The sequence below is a fragment of the Apium graveolens genome, chromosome 3, assembly GCF_009905375.1.
Source record: "Apium graveolens cultivar Ventura chromosome 3, ASM990537v1, whole genome shotgun sequence".
NCBI lineage: Eukaryota > Viridiplantae > Streptophyta > Magnoliopsida > Apiales > Apiaceae > Apium > Apium graveolens.
The window spans coordinates 280,919,278-280,931,220 of record NC_133649.1 but is presented as its reverse complement, the minus strand read 5'-3'; the positions used below and the strand labels follow the sequence as shown (position 1 = coordinate 280,931,220).

The 11,943-nt window shown below is 32.1% G+C and overlaps 1 protein-coding gene across 1 annotated transcript; it reads right to left on the bottom strand.

Annotated features, from left to right (window-relative positions):
- Positions 1-3,440: 3,440 nt before the first annotated feature.
- LOC141711085 (putative BOI-related E3 ubiquitin-protein ligase 3) lies at positions 3,441-5,024 on the bottom strand. The gene is made up of 2 exons (XM_074513528.1): positions 4,386-5,024; positions 3,441-4,189 (listed from the first exon to the last, which is right to left on the bottom strand). The coding sequence occupies exons 1-2, from the start codon at positions 4,698-4,700 to the stop codon at positions 3,692-3,694; spliced, it is 813 nt and encodes a 270-aa protein (XP_074369629.1). The 5' UTR covers positions 4,701-5,024; the 3' UTR covers positions 3,441-3,691.
- Between the last annotated feature and the right edge of the window lie 6,919 nt (positions 5,025-11,943).

The following is an 11,943-nucleotide window of genomic DNA, read 5'->3' as shown; positions in this document are numbered from 1 at the left end:
TCGAACAATAACCCCTCGTTCTAGAATAAAAAGATTTCTCTTATCTTTTCGACCTTTCAGTATCTCTAAATCCCCTTTAGTGACTTTCAACATACTGTTCTTCATCATAACAGTATATCCCAAATCACTAATTTATCCAATAAAATTAGATTTTGATTTAACTCCGTTATGTATCCTACTTGAGTTAACTTCTGAACACAACCATTAGGACGTTTCATTGTTATCTCACCAATGTCAACAACCTTTACCCTTTTACCATTCGGTAAAATTACCATCTTTCCCTCACACTTTTTGTAGGACGAGAGCCACTCCCTCCTAGCACATATGTGATGAGAATATCCCGAGTCAAGCACCCATTCTTCTTTTGATCATTTCTCTTCTTAAACCAAAAGAACATCTTCATCAACTTCTACAAGCGAAACACTACCCCTTCCTTGATTTTTCTTCAAATCTCTCAAGTCTTCTATAGCCTTTGGACACATAAATTGTATATGACCCAATTCTTCATAATAAAAACACCTGATATTAGGGTTATATTTCTTAACATACTTTTTTATGTCACGCGCACGTACCACGAATGCACTTCCATCATATGTGTCACTCAATTCTTGTTTCATCAATATTTCGGCCTTCGGAAGAACAATAATAGTCTAATCCAAATATAGCTTCGTTTTCCCAACCAATAAAGAAGTCATCACAGTATTATACTTTTTCGGTAGAGACACTAGTAGTAAAACAACTTTGTCCTCATCCTTCAATTTTTCATCCAAATTATTCAGCTGGTTGATTAAGCCATTAAAATGATTTAGATGATCTCTTAAATCTCCGTCTTCTTCCATCTTGAGCCCGAACAAATCTGTCATGAGAAACAACTTGTTGTCCAAAGACTTTGAGTGATAAGTCTTCGTTAACTTCTCCCACAAATTTTTGGGATTGTTCTCTTCAAGAATATCATACTTGATTTCCAGTGCAAGGGCCAACCGGATCATTGATGCCGCAAGTAACTTCATATCTCCCCACTTTGTATCATCAACTTCAATAGGCTTCGTCCCTCCGAGAGTCGCATATAACACTCGCTGAAGTAACAGATCTTTCACCGTGCTTTGCTACAAGGTAAAATTATTTCTTCAATTAAACAATTCAATCTCAAATCCCCCCAACCTTCTCCATCATGAACCTTGGCTCTGAAACCAATTGTTAGGGGGAATACACACAAATATGAAACCAAATAAACAATGCAAAAACACACACACACACACATAATATATGATGCGGAAAAATCCACATCCCAACTTGTATTATTAATCTATACAATTATCAATAATACAATCAATCTCACCAAACGGTATTCACTGAAGCGATACTTAAGTCAAACAATACTCAAGCATACATCAAAATAATAACATCACTATGTATATACGGTCATCACAAACTTGACCACCAAGACTAATAACCTAATCCCATTAGAATAATAATTGTCTATCCATATAATTATTACCCAATTCAATTATGATAATAATTGTCTAGTAATGCAATTATTACCCAATCCAATTATGTTTTCCATCACCAAGCCCATACTACCTATTGAGTTTAACCACAACACCTCAAACAGCTTGGATCATTATTTTACTCCCGCTGCATACAAATAATACTTTCAACTATACCATGAAATCCTCTATGTTCTTCTCTGACTAGAAAGCCTTCGTAAACATGTCAGTATTGGAGCACGAAGGTACTCTTCATCGAGAAACCTTCTACTTGCTGGAAAAATATTTTCATGTACTCAAGCGTAGTTGATTCTCTGATTTGACATATTTGAGCACATTGATCGACAGCTGCACCATAAGGTAGCATTCATAGTGCAACAATATATTTTTTATTGGGTAACAACCCTGGTAATCCAGTTTCATATGCTAATAATTTTGAGTCCAAATAGCTGTCATGATACGATCAAAAATACGGGATGCATTCGCTACCTCCGAAAAAAGTCGCCTTCAATAAATATTGGACGATCAATAAAGTAATCTTCCATGAATTTTTTTCCTCTTGATAACCTTTGTATAGAGTGATTGGAATATTTTCTAGACCGTAAGCTGCATTCCTGTGCTTCTTTTGAAGTATCGATAAACTCCATCATCATTGCAGCTTCTGCCATCATAGTAGTCATGATTTCGATTTCTTCTTAACTATTTTTTTGTCTCCGACTCAACAATCTTTTTAATGAATTCATTGTTACAAAATTTCTCATACTTTTAAAAATTAAAAAATGATTTTGAGATGACTACAAGACAATATTATTTATAAATATTTTTTCAATCTATAAATTTAGATCAAGACAAGCGTCAACATATAATTCAACAAAAATATAAACTGAAATCTAAAATTATCAACAATCTTATCAACATTTTATTATTACTTTCAAGAAAATTATCTTTGGTACCATTAAATATTAAAGCTGAAGTTAAATATATGATATTTAGGCTCTGTTTGGGAGTGCTGTTGAAAACTACTGTGCTGTGAAAAAAATTGCTAGTGGAAAAAGTGTCGTCAGACAAATTAGATGACTGTTTGGTAATTTTTTTTAATTTATGCATATTTTGAGATATAATATATAAAAATAATGTTTTTGAGAAGGTTTGATGGTAAAACTGATAGCTACTTCTTGCAAAAGTTGAAAACAGGTTTTTCCAAAAGTATGAGGGGACATGTTTTTACTAATATAAGCTTTTAGACTAAAAGCGTTCCTCCGGACAGCAGTTTTTAGAATTTACCAAACACCTTTCTAACAGTTTTTCAGGAAAGAGCTGTTGTAGCTGTCTGTAATAAGAATACCAAATACCAAACGAGACCTTAATCTATATTATTAAGTAGTGTTGCTAATATTATGTGTTTATATATTTGATTAGCAGTCATTGATAAATTGACGAAGATGCATATAAAAATATTATTTTTTCATTTAACATGAATAGTAACTAACTTCCTAGATTTAATTGATGTCCGGGGATAGGTGCATATGTTTTACCTCTTCAGGTTAAAGCAGTCCATAGCAGTAAATTAGTAATTCCATGTCTGCAAACTTTATAATAACCCGGATTTCTCACTATCCCATGTTTACTTTTGCTGCAAAGATCACTTCTATTTATTATTGACACCTCTGATCCAAGTACCTCAGTGAGTTGATAATACATATCGAGGATACAGTGGAGGCAGCAGCACAGTCACACAAACTACTAGAGCTCTTCTAGTGCTATTATAATCCAAAAAATATTAATGGTCCTTGCTAAATCGTTTGTCAGTTTCAACTTTCAAGGCATGGAGTCTATTTATAAAATACTTCAATTGACACATTTTCTCAAACAGCCTAGTCCATCAAAACAATATCCATATCTAGACAGTGCAAGTGCCCCCACAATAAGAAAACACAAAAATATTCTCCTTAATTAACAACTATTAATAGTGAAACAACTATTCACTTGCAACATTTCGTCTCTGTTTCATTGTTTAGTACTTTTGCAGCAAAACCTACTACTATTAGCTAGTAACAGAGACAACATAAAAGCCCAAACACTACATAAAAAGAAAGAAAAAAATTGTACCAGTACTAGCTAGTACTGAACTAAACAGGGCAAGGAATCAAGATGGTACTGTATTTCACTTCCCTGCCTTTCTGTCTTATCTTTCTTTTCTACTTTCAGGCAAACAAGATCTCCATACTTCCCTTCTTTAAAGATTCACAAACAGGGCACAACTTCACACTAGCTTCACAGGATTTACAGCAGCATAAATGCTTGCAGGGAAAAAGAAGAACGCAGGCTTGTTGAGCCTGACACAACTTGCAGTTACCATGCAGTTTCATTATGGTTTTGTCCTGGGAAGTGTCACCACCACAATTAGTAGAATCTGCATCTGGTGCCCCACTGTTCATCATTTGGATCTTTTCCTGAACCTTTTTTAGCTTGTGGCTGAGGCCTGCTACAATAGCTTCTTTCTCCTTTGCAAGTTTCTTCCAGGATTTGACTTGTGCATCTGTTTTCAGTATGCATTGTTCAATATTCATGCTTGTTTGTTTTGCCAGAGCCAACTCATTCTCTTTTTTCTGGATCAAAGCCATGAGATTTGTTGCATACTTCTCTAGTAGTACACATCTTTGCCTTGTTTCTTCCCACAAAACTGTGCTCAATCTTTGATTCTGTAAAAACATAATTTTAATTATTTGTGAGAAATATTGACATGCAGTGTTAGTAATATTTAATGTTGTGCATGCAAACACAATATAGTAAATGTAAATAAATAATTATGTTTTAAATATAAATCCCATCATTGCAACCTTTACAAAAAAAAAGGAACATAATAAAGTGAAGTAGAGACAATTAATTAATTGAAACCTGCAAGTGAAGATATGCCTCCAAGTCTGTAGTTTGCCTTTGAAGTTCAAAAGTCAAGAACTGAGAGAAATCCATTGAGAGGTCAGTTGAAGAAGAAGGGAAGGCATGTGGTGGAGCCTGATTATTGGGGATTGTTAAAGGATAAAGCATTTGTTGTGTATCCTCTGAGAAATTTACACCACCATTAATTCCCGTAAACTGAGAAGAACTCATCAACCAATCCTGTGAGGCTGCAGTGACAGGGGGCAAGGGTGGCAAAGCCATAGATTGAGCAGCAAACAATTGATCACTTTGATTAAAACCCAAATTTTCCATTTTTGATTGGTACTCAGAACAAAGCAAAGTAAAGCTTAAGAGTGAATGTCAACATAGAAAATCTGAGAGGACTTAGCTAGATAGGCTTGCTATAATATTATAAATGTTGAGTTGTTGATTTGTTTTATGAGTAGCTAGCTATATATGTAAACTCCAAAACAGGCTGCACATAGACCCCAAAAAGAGAAATTTACTGGGGCTGGGTAGGTTAAAAGCTGAAAGACTCATGCTCATCTTACATCAGAATAGACGCATGACCTTTTGGTTCTTTCTTCTAAAATCTCTCTGACTGACTCTCTCTCTCTGCATCAATCTCTCTGCCTATTTACTAGATATCTCTTAAATGAGATCAAGGCATGCAGAACTGAACAACCTATGATACTTAAGCCTTTAGGTGGTGGTGGGTTTGTCATTTGTGGCTTAACTGACGAAAAGGAGATAGAGATAGGGGTTGATGTGCGTGTGCATGCGGATACGTGTATTTAATTCATTAAATATTAATTTCATTTAAGTATATAAGTATAAAATAGTGGCAGTAGCCGTTGTTGATAGGATATGGCTGCTGCATGCAAAAAGTTAGATTTCTGCTAATATAATTAACTAAATATAGAAAACCGAGAACAAGATGAAGAGAAAAAGCTTGGTTGTCTTGTCCTGAATTGTCAAACCTTGCCAAAAAAACTTTAAATTAGGAAGATGAGATGATGGTATGAGATAAAAAAGAGAGACGTATAAATCAATGCAGATTTTCGTGAAAGATGTTTCGGGTCATACTATTTACACTGTTATCTCTAAGTTAGAGTCTAGGGAGAGGAAGTCAGCAAAATTTTGAGTTGAGCTTGTCAGCTTGTAGGTCGTTGGGAAATGCTGAACAATAGTAACTAATGCTTCTTAATACGGACAATACATAATTATAGTAATTCTCTTATAATATCCGTGAAATACGTTTTATAAATAAACTTAAATACATAATTATAGTAATTCTCTTATAATATTCGTGAAATACGTTTTATAAATAAACATAAATACTTTTGGCCGAACAAGGGGATAATTAAAGACTGAGAATTAAAATGTGCAACTCGAGTTCGACTCGTTTTAATTTGACTCGGGATCAGCTCGAATTCATTTAACTCGGATCGGTTCGTTTAACTTGATATAAAATAATGTGTCCGTTTAGGAAATCTTAAAATAAGTAACTTATGACTTAAAATGAATAAGTAATTTATAAGTGATAAGTAAATAAATATTTATAAGTTATGTAAGTGTTTGGATAGTTTCACTTATAAGTCATAATTTTTTTTAATTTAAAAAATCAAAATAAATAATTTTTAAATATAATCATATTATTTCATGAATTTTAGATTAGATTAACATTTAAAAATATATTTTTTAAAATTAAAGTTAATAAAAACGTAAAAAATCAAAATAAGTTGAGAAAAAGTACGTCATTACTAACATTCAACTTATCAGCTTATAAGTTAAAAATCCGACTTATAAGTTAGGTACACAAACAGTACTCGATAAGTACTTACGGGCTTATAAGTCAATAAGTAACTTATAAGCCCTCGCCAAACAGGCCCATTATATATATATCGAAAACTAGAGCAACCATACTGGGTAACAAAACTTGGTTTCTAATGAAGTAATATCGGTAACTTGACATTTTGGAATGATGTCATTGATCAGATTTATGTGAATGTAGGGGTTGCCTATTATTAAATAAATAGCATAATAACCCGTGTAAGATACGTGTTATTTTCTAGAATAATTTTTATGCAACATATAATTATAGTATTTTTTATTATTTTTTTATTGGCGAGTTTTGCACGGCTCACATATAAATATCAATATGTTACTAATTTAGCTAATTAAGCAAATTTTATATATTTAGCAAATTATCTAGTAGAGAAGGAGGAGAGAGATTGTTTATTGTATACTGTTATATTAGCTATATATTTTTTTCTGATTTTAATTTTGAGTTTACTAATATGATTGTAGTTTTGTAAAGATATAAAGGTATACTAATATGATTGTAATATCTACGACCACTTCGTTATAATTTTTAGCGGTGCTATTAAGGTTCCGCTCTAAATTTTAGCAGAGCGACAATCGTTCCACTAAAAATTATAGAGAAATGCTGAGATTTTTTTTAATCCTAATTGTTGGAATCATGATCGAACGACCAAAAGTTTGACTATTGGTTATATGGTCCCTCACAACCATGACCTATTTACAAATATCCTTCTCAATTTAAAAATCTGAAAAATGCATAATCAAATTCGTAAAACTTATAGTCACAATATTGAACAAGATAAAACTTAGACGAATGTTAATCTAAGTTACTTTTTGAAAAAAAAAATTAGTTTTTCAGATATTAACGTCCAGGTTGATATTTATCATTTACATGTCATAATTCATCAACTAAAATTAGATGTGAGGATATTTTGATCATTTCAAAGTAAATGTCTTATGAATTGTTGAGGTTACATCAATCATCGATTAATATATTTAATTTTATGTTTTAAATTCAATCTTTCAAAATCAACTTCGTTAATAATTCAATAACTATATATTGATGGTATTTTTTTGTTGTTGAAAAATTTATATTTATAAACCTAAAGTTTACTTAAATTTGAAATATTCATACACAAAAATATGACACATATAAATATATGTATATAAATATATGATCTATTTATATTTTATATTTAATTTTATATTTTATTTCTTTCACATGACACACACATATTATATATAAAAATGAAAGTGTGGCAAAAGTTCTTGAGAATATTTGTACATACACATAATTTTAAATACCTAATATACACAAGGGAATATTTATCATTGCACATTAATAAAATGTTTCATCAATTTTCATGAATAAAATGTCTAACATAAATGACAATATGATATTGGTAATATTAAAGACCGTGATATTATAACTATGTTTGAAGTTAATAATAAAAAATATTGTTGTTTAGGACACTCACATGTGTATAAAAAATACATAAGTGGCAATATGGTGTAGTGGTATTAACATCTATACGTGCAAGAATAGACATGAGTTCAATTCTCATTAACAACAAATTTTTAATATAAATATTAAATATAGGGGCAAATTAGTCATTTCAACACATGAATAAAATGTCTCACTAATTTTATACTCATGTTGGTGTATTATATAGATAAATATTTGTAGTCAATAACTAATCAGTGCATGACACATTGACATGTGATATTTGAGATGTATTTTAAATAGAGAAATTACCAAAAATACTATTTTTTTAAGTTTTTTTGCGATTTTACCATCTTCTCATTTTTTTTATAAAAATACAAAATCAACCAAAATCAAGCAGATATGCAACTAATTGAATCGAGTTGTTTTTTGTTGCTTGCATTTAGTTGTAGAAACTCGTCGAAAGTTGCATCTAGTTGTTCCAGTTGCAAAAACCTATTTTTGCAAAAACAATTTGAAAAATAGTATTTTTGCAAAAAAAACTACAAAAAAAATTATTTTTGCAAAAATCTTTTTAGACTTAGGTATTTTTCAACGAAGCCCTTTTTAAATACCAATTTGGTACATTTAGCATTATTCATATCAAAATATTCAAATATGTTATATTAAAATTAAGATTAATTCATTTTACTTATCATCATCATTATTGAATGATGGATAATATCTTTTAGATATTTAATATGTGAGATTCATTACGATTAGTCTGATTTTTCTGTCTAGGATAAAATTGTTATATTTTTTTAATATATATTTAAGTTCACGGTCTCGTGAATACATGTGACGCCCTCCAAACCCGGGTCAAAAATTTGGGGTCCACAACACAAACACAATATATCAACCTGTATATGAAATATTAATTGCAATGACCCTGCTCTATATAACCATGGATCACAACAGGTTAAAGTATGAAAATAAGCCACAACCTTAACTTTTATTACAACGTACCAAATCCCAACTAATTTAACTTATAACTGATAATAAAATTATTCTTACAATCTTACTATCCCACTACCGCAGTAAGCTCCTACTAGCTCGATCCAACTCAATCTGGAATCCTAGCTCTTACATTGAACTGGGAAACCTCGCTATCAACCGTATCCTTCTTAACTGTAGAGTACATAAAAATATTCGCAAGAATGAGCTAACTAGCTCAGCAAGTCATAATAAGGATAACTGAGGTTAAACAAAGATCAAGTGAGATAATTCAGATGAATCAAGTTTCTTTTTAACTAATCATTAGAATTGGATATTCATTTTAAGATTTAAAACCAAGGTTAGGCTGCTGATCAGTCATGCACTAACCCCGAGCAAAGCACACAGCACTGCTCTAATTACTGGATCCAAGGCACACATTGGCCTAATTCGACCACGAATCTGTTCTGACCAAGAGTCTGGTCCACATAAGAAAACTATCCAATTCTAAAATATTTCAGTGTAATAAACAATATAATTCAATAAGCAAGATCGTAATCAACATTGATAAAGCATTTGTACAAAAGCGTAATGCGATTCATGAGTGTCATAAGGGTATATCAAGGTATGTACGAGAAACGGTTTTCATCCTATAAAAGGATCAGGTATTAGACAAATAATGATTTTTCAAGATATAGTTCTTTGATGTTATAAAAAATGGTTGGAGTATAAAAGTCTCTGTGTTTTTAAACAATTTTATTCCAGTATTTGGTGTTTGGTAGTTATAAATTTGGGGAGTAGTATCATATTTGTATGATTTGGTATCTGATGATCAACAAAGGATGATTTATAAGGAATAAGGCTTACGGCTCAAGATCAAGAAAATCAGGATTCAAGGTTTAATAGTTTAAAGCACTTGCAATATAAAACATAAGTTATTTTGAATAATAGCGACATGTTATGAAACAGTTCGAAAACATTGGTAATACATCTTGAAGAAAAGTTCAGAAATACTTGCCTTACAAGGCTTTATAACTATTAATGATCAACTCTGAGCCGACTCTGTCGCTCAGGCTTTAACGTCCAACCACTAGATCCCATTGGATTCGACTTCGACACTCAGGTCTTTCTGTTGAAACTCTACTGAGTTCGTCGACTGACTACTAGGTTATCTTTAGTCCATCGTCCACTTTCAGGTTCCCGACTATAACCTACAGAGTCGAAATACCCTACGTTAGACGTCTAGGTATGCTTGACATATCCTCGATACTAATTCTTACCCAACGATATTCAAACCCGACTAGTAATTATGAATATTATAATAACATATACAACAAATAGGGTTCACAATCTCAAAGATCTGTTCGGTGTTCGTTTTCGGAAAATACATATACTCTTTATTTTACGAAATCCGGGTTATCGATTTGGCAAAATATTTCATCACATCATATAACCAAGTTCGTATAAAACACACATCTATATATAGTCACTCGACGTCCCGATAATCATCGGATACGTTCCCGTATTTATGTAATTCAGTTTTTCGGGCAGCGTTTCCTTCGTTTATCGGACTACCCGTCGAATACAATCGACGTCAATTCACCACAACAATCCATAGTCACAACAACCAACATCGATAATCTCCCAACCACCAATTCAATACTACTATTAATTATTATTCGCATTTTATATTTATTTATTCTAAAATATTAGGACTCAGAATTGCGTCATCACAGTCCACCGTCAGCTCACTGATGTTCACCGCTGACGGCGGCAGAATTTATCGGTACCCGAATAATTCAGATTTCCAGAAAATTCCAACGATTAAATCATTTCTGCACACAATTATATTTTATTTTCACTATCCCTTCAATTCATTTTCTGCAAAAATAATAAAATAAAATAACATCAACACCATTGAATAAAGGCAACAGAAGACAACCAAGCAACAATACAGGGCGTGGTACACACGCGCAGCACACGGCGCCGCCGCACAACACCGGAAACCCGAGGAGGCGGCACACCATGATTACCAGGCTGAATTACACACATACACATCCGTACACATATGTATATATATATATATATAATTAGCGGCAACCGAATAACCACAGTTACAGGGGCAATAGAAGCAAAACAGTGACGATGCCAAAAGAACAGGCGGCGAAACAACAGAGACGGCGGCAAATCGTCGCCGGAGAGATCAAAATGGAAAGGAGGCAACTCACCAGACGGGGAAGAGTGAGGCGAGGGAAGACGCAATCGAGGGGGTTGCATATATGTATGCATATATAATCGAGAAAGAGAGAGATTTTGCAAGGAGATATAGAACCGGGAGATTGAGCCGAGAGAAAAATGGGGAGAAAGGGGTAAGGGGTGTTTATGTGTCTGTGCGTTTGTTTGTTGTTTTTTTTTCTAAATCGCCAACAACTGCCACGTACACAAACGCAGCAAAACCCAAACCTGAGAAGCAAACACGTGTCCCGTTATCTCGGTTTCTCCAAAAATTCGTGAATAATCGAACCAAGTTGCGGGTAAAATAAACCTGAAAAGTTATCAAAATAGTTCTAAAATATCACAAATAATTCAAAGTTATTAAAAATAAATTTTCATAATTTTTAAAGTATTTTTAGAACGCAACTTACATCTGTATTTCACAATTAACGAACCAAGCTGCACTTAAAACAAATTCAGAAAATTACGAGAATAGTTTTAAAATATCACAAATATCCCGAAGTTTATAAAGACGTAAATTTTGAAATGTTAAGGTAATTTCTGAAATACAATTTAAACCCGCTTCTATCAATAAAACGAAACAACGAGCGCGTGAAATTAATCCCGAAAATTTCTAAAATAATTTTAAAATTCTCAGAATATTCCAAACTTAAATAAATATGAGTTTCATAATTTTTGAAGAATTCTAGAATTAAATATGGATTTTACAAATAAAAGCATTCAGAAAATCATTTAAAGATAAATAATTAATAAAATATTGATTTCTTAATTTTATAAAATCTTAAAAATAATTATTATAATTATAAAATCATAAAAACAATTTTAGAAATATTCCCAATATTTATGCAAATAAATTTGCACTAAATCCACTTTTTGAAAGTGAAAACAATTCAATACGATCCCATAATTAATCGCGTGGACAACCCTGTACACCATAAATCACATATGGATAATAATCAAACAACACATAGCGGTCAAAACCAACACACATATTTTATTTATTTAATAATTTCCATAATTACATAATTAAATAATTCAAAAATACACGAGTCGTTATATCCTTCCCCCCTTAAAAAGATT